Genomic DNA, 16,491 nt, shown 5'->3' with positions numbered 1-16,491 from the left:
CTTTATAAAGATCTTTATGATGCTTTTCTTTTTTTACTTTTTATTAAAAATGAGCAGAATGGGTTTTTCATTTAAGTGTTAAAAAGACAAGTTTAAATGTTACTTAGCAGAAAATATTCCTGCATAATCACATCAAAAGTATACAGAAAAAAAAATTTTGTTTGCAAAATAATAGTGTTTAATTTTTTTTAGAAAAAAGTTAATTATCACATAAAAATTAGCTTATAAATCATAGTAAACTGATCATTTTGTTAATATGACCAGGGACAAAAACTTTTGCATTTGTAAAAATAGGAACAAAATAATTCATTTATTTAAGATAGCTAGACCAGGAAACTAGAAAATTTATATTTTTACAGTCTCAACAAAAAGTGTACAAAATTTAAATTTGGTTGGATTTCTGAAGTTTTGGAACTTTATTTAGTGTAAAATAAAATAGATTTGTCTTCAGCTTTCAGAGCTATGCAAGGTCTTTTAATTTGTAATTTTGTTTCTTAATTTGCTTAATTGCATTATGTAAAAAATTTTTTCAATATTTTTGGTATAAAATCTGTATTTGTAGCAATTACAATAAATATAATTATGAAAATATGAACATTAAACTAAAAGAGAAAATTATGATGAGAAGTGAAATTGAAATGATGAGACCAAATTTTAACAAAATGTTAATGGCAATTATACTGATTATCCAAATCAAAAATAAAGTAAAAACAAAAGTAATATTAAGCAATAGAACACAATACTCTAACTGGTTAAAAGATCATACACTTTTAAGAATAACAAATGCATGTACTTACCATGATGTTTACATGATGTACATGCATGTACTTAAAAAACACTTAACAAATGTACTTAAAAATTGTTTAATAAACACATGCACAGAAAAAAAGACCTTATAATATTGGTGTTTTTAAAGATCTTGGTTAAGACAAAATTTTTGGGCAGCCACTTAGCTTATACTTTTAAAAGTTGACAAAATATTACTGTTAGAATGCCAAAAATGTTCAATTTTTTGGGGTATCATTTTCATGTCTTTAGATAAATGTTTAGAATATACTTTTTTCAATAGGGATCTCATGTCAGGTTAAATAATAAGTTGTACTGCTTCCAATTTTGGTTAAAAAATAATAGCATTATTTTCCCTGCTGAGTATATTTTTTAATGTTCGGTTTACTTTTTATTTTTTATATTCCACGTTAAAGATCAAAGAATAACTAACAAACAACTTGATGATGTCATTGAAATTGAAAATAAGAAGGAATATTGGAGAAAGGAATATTGTTCAATTTTTAGCAAAGATGAAAAAGAGTTGCTAGTCTGTTATATATAAAAAAAAATAGGTAAACCACATGATTGAGAAATAAAACTATTTTCTTATAAACTGTTTAAGTTAAAAGGAATAATATCTTTGTTTTTTATGACTATTACATTAAGAAAACTAAAATTCTAGTTTTTTGGCAATTCCAATAATTTATTTAAATGCCTCCAAGGTTTAAACAAATCAGAGTTGACAAAGACAGTGTTGAATGTTTTAAGAGCAAGAAAACAAGCCTGTAGAAACTTCTGTTGACATCAGATAACTACCATCAAATGCTTAACATCCATCAAATGTACCATCAAATGCTTAACAAGCACCTTCAACAAAGAAGTTTAGCAAATTTGGAAGTGTTAGGATGAAAAATATCAAAAGTACATCACAAAAAAGAGACTGGGAACTATATCTATAAATCACGTCTTTAACTGCACAAAAGAAATGGCATGTAACTATCTTAACAAATTAGCTATATAACTTATAAAAAGAATACTTTCATTGATGCAAATCAGTTAAAAACAGATGTAGGGAGATTTTGACACCATTTGATTTAAAACCATAGTGAACCCCCCCCCCCCCTTCCCAGTTAGTAACTATAAGTTGATGGTTTAGTTTATGCTGGGAGAGGGAAAAGTTATCAAAAGATGAAAAGAGAAAATGAAGAATGTGTAACTATACATCCTTTTATTTCCTTTAGGGGAGATAGCAATGTGCAACATCATATTCAAGGGAAAAGGGATTTATGTTCACATGGCTCCAAAAGAAGCAGCTAAGCAAATTCCAAATCTCATAATCTCCACAAATAACAGTGGCAGCCAAAATCACAGTACACTTCTAAGTGTATATCAAATGTTTGACCACTATTTAGAAAAAGACAATATAAGAAAACCTGTTATTGTCCTATCTGATGGTCATTCTTCAAGATTTGACTGTGATGTGTTGAGTTTATTTAAGAAGCAAAAATATTTAACTTTTTATTACTCTACCTGACACAATTGATGTTACTCAGCTCCTTGATCAAATCAATCAAAAATTGCACTTTGAGAATAGAAGTGCTAAATCTGCACTTCATTTTTCATTTATGAAAATCAACAGGGAAGGTTTCATACATTTACTTACAAAGTTATGACCAAAGTGGGCATCATATGAAACTATTATAAATGCATGTTAAATAGTTGGAATTTCAAGTGGAGGAGTGTTGAGTGGATGTATAAAGATAAGCTCTTACAAGCCAGGTTGTGTATTAATGAAAATGCTAAAAATAATCAATCATCGACAACACTGACAATCTCATATCCAAAAGATATACATTATGGCTTAGCAAGCTATTGGAAACATAAATACAAAAGCGCCATAAAAGCTTGTCAAACAATATCTGATAAATCAATATCTTGAAGAAATACCTAATTTGTTGCTTGTAACCAAAGTAACATCTAAAGTGAACAAGGAAAATGTTAGAGTTAACCCAACCAAAAATTGCCTTCAGTTTGAACCTGATGAAGATAACATTTAAGACCTCTTTCCTATATCTGATTCTTTTTAGAATACAATGTATCATTCTGTTTTGACTGATTTTGGATTATAGTAGATCTTATTTATATATTTTTTGTTTATTAAATTTTTTTTTCAAGTTTGCTAATGTTATATTTTATTTTCATTTTTTGAAAGAAAGTTTGTTGTATAGTTTTTTTATCGATACCTCAAAACGCTAGGTGAAGCACCACAAAATACTAGGTAATTTGAAATGCAATTTTGAGAAAATTGGATTTATACTGTGCACACATTTTTTTAGCACTGTTTTTAGAGTTTTGAAGCAACATTTCTTTAAACATTCTGCAAACTTATTTTCAGAAGAGCTCAAAAAATTACAAATTGTTTAAAAACAATTTTTAATGACTAGTTGACTTTCTTTAATGTCTTTTTAATTTAGAAATTTTTTTTTTCTTTATGACTTAACATATTCTTTATTCAGATTATAAATGGCTTTCAGTATTTAATAGAAAAATTTGTGTTTTTTATTGTATAATTTAAAACCTGACCTTATGAGATCCCTTTACCTGTAGTTAAAAAATATTTAACACATGCATCTACTTAAAAATTGTTTAATAAATGTACAAATGCGTGTACTTAAAAAGTATCTTATAAATGCATGTACTTAAAAAATGTTTAATAAACAAAGCATGAACTTAGCATAATTTTTTTAATAGAAAACATCATGGTAAGTAATACATAAAAGAGAACAACAACATCTCAGAAACAAGTAAATAAGAATATATAATAAATAATACAGCCTTCAACATTTAAATTTTAACATTAAAATATATTAACTTTTTTGGTGTACACAATTATGGAAAACACACAACTATAGTCTAAGCAACAAAAATATTCAATATACAAATAAAGTTTTAACAAATAAACAAATATATATATATATATATATATATATATATATATATATATATATATATATATATATATATATATATATATATATATATATATATATACAGTCGTCCCCCGGTTAACTAACCCCCCTGTTAGCGAACTTTCGGTTAACGAACCGAAAGTTTGCCCAAAATCCTCCCCCGGTTAACGAACCGGAACTCGGTTAACGAACCGGGACCGCCAAATGGCGTGCACATGCGCGTGAAGGTCGGGCGCGCCGTCCAGCATTTCCCCCTCAGTTTTGTGAGTGTCATGGAAGCCTGGGAGGTGAATGGTTGTGCTGGGTGTGCTTTTGTTGTTTCATTTTTTTCTTTTCTTGTTTCACTAATATTTTTCATGCATTTTTGTGCTTTTTTCTAGGTTTTTTTCCCACTTGCGATTTTTTCGATTTTGCGATTTTTCAAAATGTCGAACCCTGCGAAAAAAAGCAGAAAAGTTTTCACTCTTGAAGAGAAAAAGACAATCATTCAAAGAGTGCAAAAAGGTGAAAAGCAAAGTGACCTGGCTAAGGAGTTTGGTGTGAATAAATCAACCATTTTTTGATAAGCAATGTTCATGTTCAATTTTTAGTTTTTTCTAAAACTTTGACAAGCAATTTTCATGCACAATTTCAATTTGTTTCAATTTTTAAAAGTGCATAAATCTCAGGTTTCAATCATTTCACCTTTGCCTATTTTATTTATCAAGTTGGACAATTTTTTGAACTTTTTCCCCCATTATTTCGGCAAAATCCACCAATTAAAAATTTTTTAATGGCGGCCTATGGGAAAACGCGTTTCGGTTAACGAACTTTTCGGATAACGAACTAGTTCGTACTCCGAATTAAGTTCGTTAACCGGGGGACGACTGTATATATATATATAATTTTGATAACAAAATTAAGTCTACTTTTACTTAGAGTAACTGAAAGTTCAATTACAAAAATTACTTGTTTGATCCTCTATGTACTTACTTAATTTTAAAACAGACAATTGCGTTTGTGACAAAATCAAGTACACTATATGTAAAGTGATAAAATCAAGTACACTATATGTAAAAACCATTAAATTTAATTAAGGAAACAAAAACAAAATTTTATTGTTTTTTAAAAAACCACAAAAACACAACTTAATAGACTAAAATTTTTTTAATTTTTTTACTGTTTTTACATTGACTGACAAATAGTCTTCTAAATTATATATCTATATACATAAATATATATATATATATATATATCTATATACATAAATATATATATATATATAAATATATATATATATATATATATATATATATAAATATATATATATATATATATATATATATATATATATATATATATATATGTATATATATGTATATATATATATATATATGTATATATATGTATATATATGTATATATATATATATATATATATATATATATATATATATATATATATATATATATGTATGTATGTATGTATACATATATTTACATCTATATATATATACATATCCTATTACATGACGCTCAACTTAATGCTCATTTATGAGTTTTTGACATGGAACTCATAGCATTAATGGCTTTTATAAGTTTTGATGTGTGCTTGGTATCATTGCTCTGTTGGAACTTCCATCATTGGGACATATTTTCATCAAAAAAGGCATCTTTTGATACTCCAGAATTGAATTGTATATTTATTAGTCCATTATACTTTTAATTAAAAAGAGTGGTCTTAACCAAAAAAAACCCCCAAAAGCACCCCTAAAGCATCTAGCCATTGGCACCCCATGTTTCATGGATCCTTTAGAGTACATTAGTTTTAACCCCTTACCAACTGGTTTTCTCACATTTTGTCTAACATTTGAACCTCTCAGGTTAACTTTGACTCATCCAACCATAATATTTGTCTCCACTGTACTATCGCCCAATTTCTGTGAGTCTTTGCAAACTTTAAAAGTGCTTTTTGTTTCTTTACCGATATAAAAGGTTTTTTTCTGCTGCATGGTAACTATACTACTCTGCATCATTCAAAGGTTGTCATACAGTATTTTCTGAAATATCGAGTACCAAGTCACTTCAAATTTAAATTGGGATCATTCCACTGGCATGAAATGACCCTACTGTAATTTCATTCTTGATCAACATTTTGTTGAAATAATAGTTTATGAGGTCCATAGTTTATGAGAAACCTTATAAAAATTTGCTCCATTTAAATATAAGTAGATTTAACTTTGAACTTTATCTGATTTAGATCTGAATTTCAAAAAGTTTTGGAAAAAATTACAACTTACTTAAGACAGGGTAAGATGTCATGTTTCCATGCAATGTTTCTGTAACAAATATTTCCATTTCAAAGCGAAAATTTCCAGAATAATATGTTTTAAAATCAGTGTTAAGCAAAACTGGAAGCACAAATTCTTTGCTAACACACCTAAAAAAAAAGGTTGACAAAACGTATAATGTGAAACATCTAAAAAAATATATGCATAACATCTGACACATAACATTCTTTTGCATTATACGCTGTATTCATCAAACTTTAAGTTTTGATAAAGTTTGATAAAGATTTATAAACAAGATTTATAAATAATAATTTGCATGTATTTAATAACAATTTAAAATTTTTTGATAAATTAACACCTGAAAAAGTATTTGTTAAAAATAGCTATAACTCATCTTTAATGTCATATTTAAATAAAAAGTTTAACATCCTAAAAATTTTAAAATAAAAAGTTTAACACCCTAAATTTTTAAAATAAAAAGTTTAACATCCTAGATTCTATACGAGTGTTGAATCATAGATAATACTAATAAAATAAATAAAACCCAGTAGCTAATGAAAAACAGTTGTTTCAAGGTTTCATTTTTTTTAATCCACCATAAAAGTTCATACACTACTTCATTTTTATTACTGCATTTCAATCTACTCTACAATCTACAAGTTGTGCACAATTCATAAGGTTCAATCTACTCTACAAGTTGTACACAATTCATAAGGTTCAATCCACTATACATCATTGTACTTTTTAATGATGTAACATTCTTATATAATACGGTTGTTTTTTATTTTTATGCTAATATTTAAAAAAATAAACCTTGCTTTGTGTTTCAAAATGGAACCTTCTTTAGCTAATTTACTGAGCTATTAAACGTTTCTTGGTACCACAATAAATAACGATTTTGTTTACAGGTCATTTACTGCTAGCATATTACTGCTAGCACATTACTTATACCATATTACATACTATTTACTGCTAGCAATTACTGTTATCATATTACCAAATAATTTTTCTTGTTTTAACAAACTTCACATGCCTATACTTGTTTTTCATTGTGAATATAGTTTTTTTAAACTTTCTTTCTATTCAATGGACTAAATGTCCTTTACCATTGCTAAAAGTACTTTATTGTAGAATCACAATAAAAGTTGAATAACTATTAAATGAGAATTGGAAAAAATCTAAAAATGTAAAAGTTGTCTGTTTTACTTATATTTTTTTGCTACAATAAAAATAAATAGTTATTGAATCCATTGACATCTATCATGATTCAGTAGAATTTACATTACTAAATTTATTCTGTCTATGATGACATCAAACTTTGTTACTGTTGGTGAATAAAATTTTTTCTGTAGTTAGAACTAAAAAACAAATTTTATTTGCTCATAAATGAAATAGCATAAATAAGTAATGTATAAATATATATGTAATAGTAAGCATATAAATAATAACACATAATGTATATTTTTATCTAAAAACCTATACATTTATATATAAAAATATAATATTTTTAATAAAAAGAAAAAAGTAGAAATTGGAATCAGGAGTAGGAGCAAGCACAATAAAGAGAGGCAACTTTAGCAGATGCTAACTCTGCAATAGATTACACATATGGTTTCAATGAGAGGTCAGCAATAAAAGACAATCCAAGAAGACAAAGAATTAAGGGTTTTACTCAGTAAAAGTTTTTCATTCCTTCAGTAATCTAATCAAAGAATTGAGGGTTTTACTCAGTAAAAGTTTTTCATTCCTTCAGTAATCTAAGAAGCCTTAACATTTGACAATATTTCTTTGCATCAATTTCTTAAAAGAATAAAAAAATGTTTGTGAAAAGAAATGATTAAAAATAGAAGCTGCAAAAGTATGAAAAGATGTAAAATATACCTGGCTTAACCTTTTATTTTGGCTTAACCTGATATAAATAATCAGGTTAAGTCAAAAATACCATTTGCATTGTTTTTTAGGCAATAATAAAACGTTTATTCTCTATAGAATTGTTCTTGTGAAAAAGATAATTAATCTTAAAAACATAATTAATCTTACAAATAGCAGATTTTTTTATTTAAAGGAAGAAAAAACTGAGAGTCAGAGAAAAGACACAAATCAAGAAGCAAATGTAAGTTATTAAGATTGTCTCAGAAAAAGATCCAAAAAGTCAGTTATCTGAGTAAGAAAGAAAGACAAAAATTTTGAGCTGAGTTAAGGTCTACTATGTGACTATTGGAGTATTTGTGAATCAAAAAACCAATAGCAATTAAAACTGAGATACAAAGATGAAACCACTTAAAAGAATCTCACAGAAAGCAGTTTTGGTCTAGTGAATTTAGGTAATATTCAACAAATAGAAAAATTACTACAAATAAAAAAAGACTACAATTGTAAAAAATAGATTGAAACAAAATGGTGGTAATAATAGTTTTTTATGTTTAATATTTTTAAGTATGTAGGTAAGTAGTCATGTTTTAAATATCAGAAAACTCAACCTAATCATAGTTACAGTTCTTCAATTTCAAATTTCAACTATTTAATTATTAACTAATCAATAAGAGGTAAAAAATAAAAATCAGCAAACTAATTAAAGAAAAATAATAAGAAACAATGAACAACAAAAAATTGATTTTTCTACCTACTAAAAATAGTATTCAACTAAAAAAAATTTCAAAAATGTGCATATGTAGATAAAAACACAAAACGATTTTAAAATATATGTATATTAAATAGTAATAACAATGATAAAGTTTAGGCTGCACTAGAAGTTGGTTCAAGTAAACCAGTTTACGTGGTTATGGCAGCTGTTGCACCTTTTAGTGCAGTGTTATTAAGGTTAAACAGATATTCAAGCCCAAATCTGTTTGCAGTCCTGATTTTCATTCATGTCTTAGATCTCAATAACCTTATAGTATCTATGACATAAATAGCAATGCCACCACCTTTGATTACTTCTTTGTTCTTGTGGAATAATTAATATTTTGGTATTAATGTATTGTTTTATAAGTTGAAATGAAACTCTAACCACATAAACAATAAAAAAACATTCTCAGCTTAAAATGTTTTATGTTTAGCTTATTATGTTGATAAAAATTATTTGGCTGTCATCAAAATCCTTTCAAACTAAAACAAGAACAACAGTTATAGCTTCAGTTCTTTTTTTTTTCTATCAAGCTGTAAGAGAGGTACTAAAGCTTAATTAAGTTTTTCAATTTTTTCAAGCAGATTAAGGAAGTTAAGCTTTCTTTTCCAACAAAGAAATATTTTTGGCTTCAACAAATGCTAATCTGGTTATGAGGTCCATAATTACTTTAAAAATTTGCCTTAAACAGCTGTCATGGTTCCTACAGGTGCCAGTCACCCTTCCATCAATAGTCAGTCTAAACACTTCTGTTAGTTAGTCGATTATTAGTAATAAAACTATTTAAACAAATAAGCCTAAAACTATTATAGTTATTTTATATATATATATATATATATATATATATATATATATATATATATATATATATATATATATATATGTATGTATGTATGTATGTATGTATGTATGTATGTATGTATGTATGTATGTATGTATGTATGTATGTATGTATGTATGTATGTATGTATGTATGTATGTATGTATGTATGTATGTATGTATGTATGTATGTATGTATGTATGTATGTATGTATGTATATGTATGTATGTATGTATGTATGTTTGTATGTATGTATGTATGTATGTATGTATGTATATATATATATATATATATTTTTTTTTTAAACATCTTCGCTTCCAACAAGGCTGCAAGCAGCCACTAATTAAAGTTGGAAGTTACTGGAAGAGAAAAGATGAAGAATGTAGAGCAAGATAACAATTGACGGACGACTTAAAAGATTGCAAATTATATGAATCAGGAAAGCAAGATGAAGGAAGCGAATTCCAAAGAACTGATGTTCGAGGAAAAAAACTAGACGAATAAGCGCTTTTGGAGCACTTAGGAACAGTCACAGAAAAAGGATGACACTTAATTGAATGACGAGTAACACGAGAATGAATTTTAGTAGATGGCACAAGAGACGCTAGCTCTTTAGAGCAGTGCCCATTATAGTATTTGTAGAAAAGAGAAAGAGAAGCAACATTACGGCGATGTGATAATGGTTGAAGGTTGGCTGCAAGAGCAGGTCCAACTATGTTTACAATGCATTTTTGCACCTTGTCTAAAAGAGAAAGGGCATCATTAGAAGATCCGCCCCAGATATGGCAACAGTATTCCATACAAGGCCGGATTTGAGATTTATAGAGATAGAGAATAGAATCGAGAGTAAGAAAGTGGCGAGCTCGATAAAGAGATGCAACCTTAGCAGATGCTAATTTTGAAACCGATTTGATATATGGTTTCCAAGAAAGATTGGAAGTAAGAGTTAATCCTAGAAGATGAAGAGTAGGTGACTCATCGAGTACATCACCGTTCATAAATATAGGAAGATCTAAATTATTGCGATAACGATTGGCTGAAAAAAATTGAGTTTTATCTGAATTAAAGTTCACCAGCCACTGTGAGCCCTATGCTGTAGCAGAAGTGAGATCCTTTTCAAGCTTAAATGCCCCCTCCCCCAAGCAATCAGAGGGTGTTGGTTTCTTATCACGACAAGAATAAATGGTAGTATCATCAGCAAACAATGCCACCTTAGATGTGAGAATATCTGTAAGATTGTTAATGTAAATTAAAAAGAGTATAGGGCCAAGGATAGAACCTTGAGGAACCCCTGAAGTTACGGAATAAGAAGAAGAGTGTTGTCCATTGAGGACAACTTTTATGCTTCGATTGGAAAGGAAGGATTCAATTATCTTAGAGATGTTGCCGGATACACCATAAGAAGAAAGCTTATGGAGAAGACCAGCATGCCAAACTTTATCAAATGCTTTTGAAATGTCAAGAGCGATGGCCTTAACCTCTCCACCTTCATCTAATGCACAATAAAACCTGTCAGTTATTACTGATAGCAAATCAGCTGTAGAACGAGAAGATCGAAATCCATATTGATGGTCAGAAAGTAAGTTATTAGATTCAAGATGAGAAATTAAGTGTTTGTTAATTAAAGATTCAAAAACCTTGCTTATGATAGGAAGAAGACTTATGGGACGGTAGTTAGACGAATCAGATCGCTCCCCAGAATTTTTGAAGATAGGGATAACAGATGCGGCTTTCCAGCAGGCTGGAAAACAAGACTCTGATAAGCACTTGTTGAATAGTTTTGAGAGTATAGACGACAGCTCCGGAGAACACTTCTGCAAGACAATAACAGGTATGTTGTCTGGGCCACAAGCTGTAGAAGAGTCTAGGCAGGAAATCACTTTAGATACAGATGCTGGAGTGATATGAATGTCAAGCAATGGATCAACCTGTTTGTTGGCAATATCAGGTAGAACGCAATTAGTGGAATCAAGAGATGATATTGATGAAAAGTTTTTAGCAAACAGTTCGGCTTTGTCTTTAGGTGAGGTGACAAAGTCTGAACCATACAAGAGAGGTGGAATTATAGATTTGCCCTTATTACTGATATTATTAAAGATTCTCCAGAAGTCATGAGAGCCTAATTTTTGAGATGAGATACGAGATTTCATGACCTGAGAATAGCGGGTTTTGGCGTTAGACAAAACCTTTTTACAGTTGTTTCTAGCAGTAATAAACAGACGTCTGTTTTCTGGAGAACTGTTTTGCTGATAAATATGGAAGTAACGGTTTCGATTGGCAATCGCAGCAGCACAGTGTGAGGAAAACCATGGAGGAGAGTGAGGCTTGACCTGGAATCATCGAGAGGGAATAAAAGATTCCATGCCAGCCTGAATCCACGAAGTTATGTAAGAAGCACATTTGTCGACAGGAAGTTGAAAGATTTCTACCCAAGGGCCATCACGAAGAAAATCACGGAAAGAATCCCAGTCAGCTTTACTGTAGCTGCAAGAGGTTCGATAATAGGGGTATTCAGGTGATGAAGAAGAATGAGATATTAGTTTTAAAGAGATCAAACTGTGATCAGAAGCACCTAAGGGTGAATGTGGAGAAACTGAGCACTAACTAAGAAACAAGACATAAGTCGAGTAGAGAAGGTAAATGATTAGGGTTGTCAGGAAAGCGAGTTGGAAAGTTGACTATTTGAGCTAGGGATTGAGAAAGGCAAAAGGTGTGGGCTTTAATGCCTGCAGAGTCACTGACACTAGAGCCAAGCCATTCAGAGTGGTGAGCATTAAAGTCACCGACAACTATATTAGCTGATGGATAAAGAGAGAGGGCTAGGTCAATATGATCAGAAATAACATCAAAAAGAGTGCAGTTTTGAGATGAAGGAGAGCGATATAGAACAAAGAGAAAGGCAATAGAGTGAAGTGGTGCTAAACGAAAGCACATGAAAGAATAGTCTGTGGATTCAAACCTAGTTTCACGACAAACAGGTGAATTCTTACGAATGTAAATGCCCAGGCCAAGCATGTGACTATTGGAGTCTTTACGAATCAAAGGAAGATAACCATCAACACTAAGATCACAAGATGAGACAGCCGAACTCAAATTAGTCTCACAAAGAGCAAGTAGGTCTGGTGAACTTTGCAAGAGATAAGACTCAAGAGAAGAAAAGTTACTTCGAAGACCACGAATATTAGTGAATGATAGGTTTACAGAACTTGGCGATGACAATGGATTTTTGTGTTTTATAGTTTTTAAAACTTTAGTTATTTTTTAAATTGGTAAAAGAACTTGACTCAAAGCATAGATAATACTCAGAACACCGTTTAATAGCCCAAGCAATTGCCTCATTACTATTAATAAACCCTAAGCCGTAACAAAGGGCTCCAAATGTGGCCTCCGCAATGCGCACCAAAAGTACAAACAGGGACACCATCCATGCGCAACATGGCTCTGTTAATACTTTGATATTTTTCAGCTGTTGATGGAATCAGCCTCTCTGAGAGCTACAACAGAGTTCAGGAAACCTGACTACCAGCCGGCCTCAGAACCATAAAACTGAGTTTTAGAGCTGTACCCTCATTAGGAGATAATAGAATGAGTTGCCTTGTCATAAAAACAGTGACACAAGCAAACCCATGCATTGAGTCAAGAAGATCCAGCATTCAACATCCTAAACTGGAAACAATGTATTAAAAGTACATCTGCGCCAGCCTAATAGATGAAGAAGGGGTGCGAGGCTGGTCAACAGATAGAATCTGTTTACCCCTTAAGTCTTTGCCTTGGAGGCCTTCTACAAGACAGTAGCTGGGTGCATTTAACATCTGCCCAAGATGAGTATTTTTATCGAGACACCATCTCTAGCCTTTACTCAACCAAGAGCCCCAAGACAGGGGGTGTTTTAAATCGGAGTTGGCATCTCCTAGCCTTTGCCTAAAAAGGCGTATCCTACAAGGCAGCAGGACATGAAGCAGATTGTACTGGGTTACATGTTACCAGTAGCAGGATAACCTGATCTGACATAATATATATATATATATATATATATATATATATATATATATATATATATATATATATATATATATATATATATATATGTATATATATATATATATAAATGAAATGTAATGAAAACACATTATTTAAATATTTATTTAAACAATGTTATTGTTTATAAAAAATATCTAGTAAACCATGCATTGATAAATGTAGATTATCTAATACAACAATAGTCATCACAGCACAAATTATTTGAAACAAAGTAATATGAATAATATATAGAATATAAAAATATAAAAATATATAGAATGTTATAGACATTTAAACTTCTATTTTTAAAAACAAAAAGGATGTTTTGGGTGAAACTTTAAACACTTTTAGTGAATTTAATTAGTAAATAATAATGTTCTTCATTTTTACTAAAACACGTTGTTAATTTAGGGCACGTTGAGTTACAAAGTAGAACACTTTTTTACTGGCACATCTTTTTATTTTATATTGAGTTTTAAATGGTTCACAAGAGCACTTTTTAAATCCTTGACCTCCAAATATGGATCATTTTCCTGCAATCTTATGCAAACTGAGGTTAGTTTGTGGAACTATTTTGGTAAATGTTGTAATAGCTATTTGAAGAGCTTTATTCGGTAGGTAATTGTTTATAATTCCAACTGAAGTTCCAATTTGATGTAAATTATTTTTTATATTTAACACAAGCCATATAATGTTACTTCCATCAAACAGGCCTCTATCTACCTTAAGTTGCAAAAAAACTAACAGGTCTTATTAATAATTGTTTTCATTTTTCAGCTGATATTTTCAGGTATTTTGCAGATCTTTAACGCAACCCTCAGAATTAGGAAAAATTAGGTCAGCAATAATTTGCCAACCTCAATCTTTTAGAGTTTGGTATCAGGTCAACAAAAAAATTTGATACAAAGGTCTTATCATAAAACATAGAAACGAGGTCAGCAATTTTTTGCTGACCTCAAACACTCTTAGGTCGGCAGTTAGGTCAGCATTGCTGAATGCCAACCCTAATTTCAAGGGTTGTTAATGCCTTCTTTTTTTTTGCATAAATAACATAGAATTCTCAATCCATATCCTTCTTCTCCTACTGTATTTAAAAAAACAATAAAAAAAACAAAATTTTTATTGGAAAAATTAAAAATGATCAAGCAAGAGTGTATATATATATATATATATATATATATATATATATATATATATATATATATATATATATATATATATATATATATATATATATATATATATATATATATATGTGTATATATATATATATATATTTATATACATATATATATATATATATATATATATATATATATATATATATATATATATACATATTTGTGTGTGTATTTATGTTTGTTTTATGTTTGTTATGATAGTTTTTTAAAATTCTGATTTTGATAACTTTTTCTTTTAGGTGCACTAAAAATTTGTAATAAAATTTACAAAAAATTTCAAATTTTTAAAAACAGAATATTTAAAAATTTTTTTTACAAACCTTGTTTTTGCTTTTATAAATATCGAACATATTTCATTCAACGAACATTGACCATTTAAACATAAAGATTCATTTCTGTCACAATTTAACCCAGTGAGACCTTTTGGGCATTGACAACCTGCACCCGCTTGTACAAATGGACTTGGGCAAGGTATTCCTGCATTTAAAATGTGTATTAAAAACAAAAAAAATAAAACTTTTAAACAAAAATTCATGTTTAATAAAATTACCTTGAATAGTGAAAACATCTGATGTTTCGATTGAGTTTGATGGAACTAAATTTTCCCAACATTTGATAACAAACTTAAATACTTTATCTACATTAAATTTCTCTATCACAGAATCACTTTGAATAGTTAAGTTATTTCCAACAATTAAATCATAGGGCAGGGTCCTATCATAATATATAGAACAATTATATATATTAGTAAACAGCTTAAAAGCTTGATCTTTTAAAAGACAAATTTCCTTTGTTTCAATTATATCAGGATCTTCTATAAGTATCTGACTCAATTCAGAACCATAACTATGCAAATTTGGGGAAATTAGAGTATTAGTTAAACATATCTTTGTTGGGGCTTCATTTACATCTAAAAAAAGAAATTAGAATTTGGCTAAACATCTTCGTTTATATCTATAGTAAAAAATTATTTTTGTTGAAGTATTTTAATACTCTTGATTTTTTTTATATTTAAACTAACAATTGTTTATTTATTATATAGATGAAAACTTTGTAGGAAACAGATTAGTTTTTAAATCTTTTTTTCACTATATTATAACTTGATACAATCAATATTCATTATTGTTGATATTTAAACAAAAAATCATTTGTTTATTTTAAAACATTAAGTATTTAAAAAAAAATTTTTTATTTGTGTTTATAATTTTAGTTAACTAAAATTATAAACACAAATAAAAACATTATAGCAAAAAGAGCTACTTTTGATGTAAGGTTGTCAGGAAGATCATTAATGTAAATACGAAACAAAACCAGAACAAGGATAAAACCTTGAGGTACCCCAGACTGGAAATAAAGAAGAGTGTTGGCATTCAAGGATGACTCTATTAAAGCAGTTAGAAAGAAACAATTTGATAATTTCAAAACTTTTTCAGATACACCATGAAAAGCAAGCTTATGAAGAAGACCAGCATGTCAAACTTTGTCGAAATCATTAAATATGTCAAGAGCATTACCCCTACCTCTGCCTCCATCTAATGCATGATAAAATCTTTTAGTAACAGCCTGACAGTAAGTTATTTGACTCAAGTTGGGATGTTGGAAACTTGTTAATCAAAGACCTTGCTAATAGCAGAAAGAAGACTGATCAGACGATAATTGGAGGGGTCAGAATGTTCTTCAGAGTTTTTGAGAATTAGAACCACAGATGGCATTTTCCAGCATGCAGACTCATTCAAGCCCTTATTAAATAATTTAGAGAGAATTGAAGAGAGTTCTGGTGAATATATTTGTAAGATAATGACATAAATGTTGTCTCAAGCTGTAATATTATTTGACA

General features: G+C 29.2%; 1 protein-coding gene across 2 annotated transcripts in view; it reads right to left on the bottom strand.

Moving 5' to 3' along the window:
- LOC101240553 (uncharacterized) overlaps positions 1-16,491 on the bottom strand; it is a 75,929-nt gene that overhangs the window by 13,777 nt on the left and 45,661 nt on the right. For both annotated transcript variants that reach the window (XM_065792210.1, XM_065792211.1), the window contains exons 5-7: positions 15,205-15,564; positions 14,975-15,131; positions 6,016-6,155 (exon numbers count right to left, since the gene is read on the bottom strand). In XM_065792210.1, coding sequence (XP_065648282.1) covers positions 6,016-6,155; positions 14,975-15,131; positions 15,205-15,564 — 657 coding nt within the window. The remainder of the gene's footprint in view (positions 1-6,015; positions 6,156-14,974; positions 15,132-15,204; positions 15,565-16,491) is intronic.

The sequence above is a fragment of the Hydra vulgaris genome, chromosome 03, assembly GCF_038396675.1.
Source record: "Hydra vulgaris chromosome 03, alternate assembly HydraT2T_AEP".
Taxonomy (NCBI): domain Eukaryota; kingdom Metazoa; phylum Cnidaria; class Hydrozoa; order Anthoathecata; family Hydridae; genus Hydra; species Hydra vulgaris.
The sequence above is the reverse complement of the archived record's forward strand: the minus strand, read 5'-3'. Positions and strand labels throughout refer to the sequence as shown.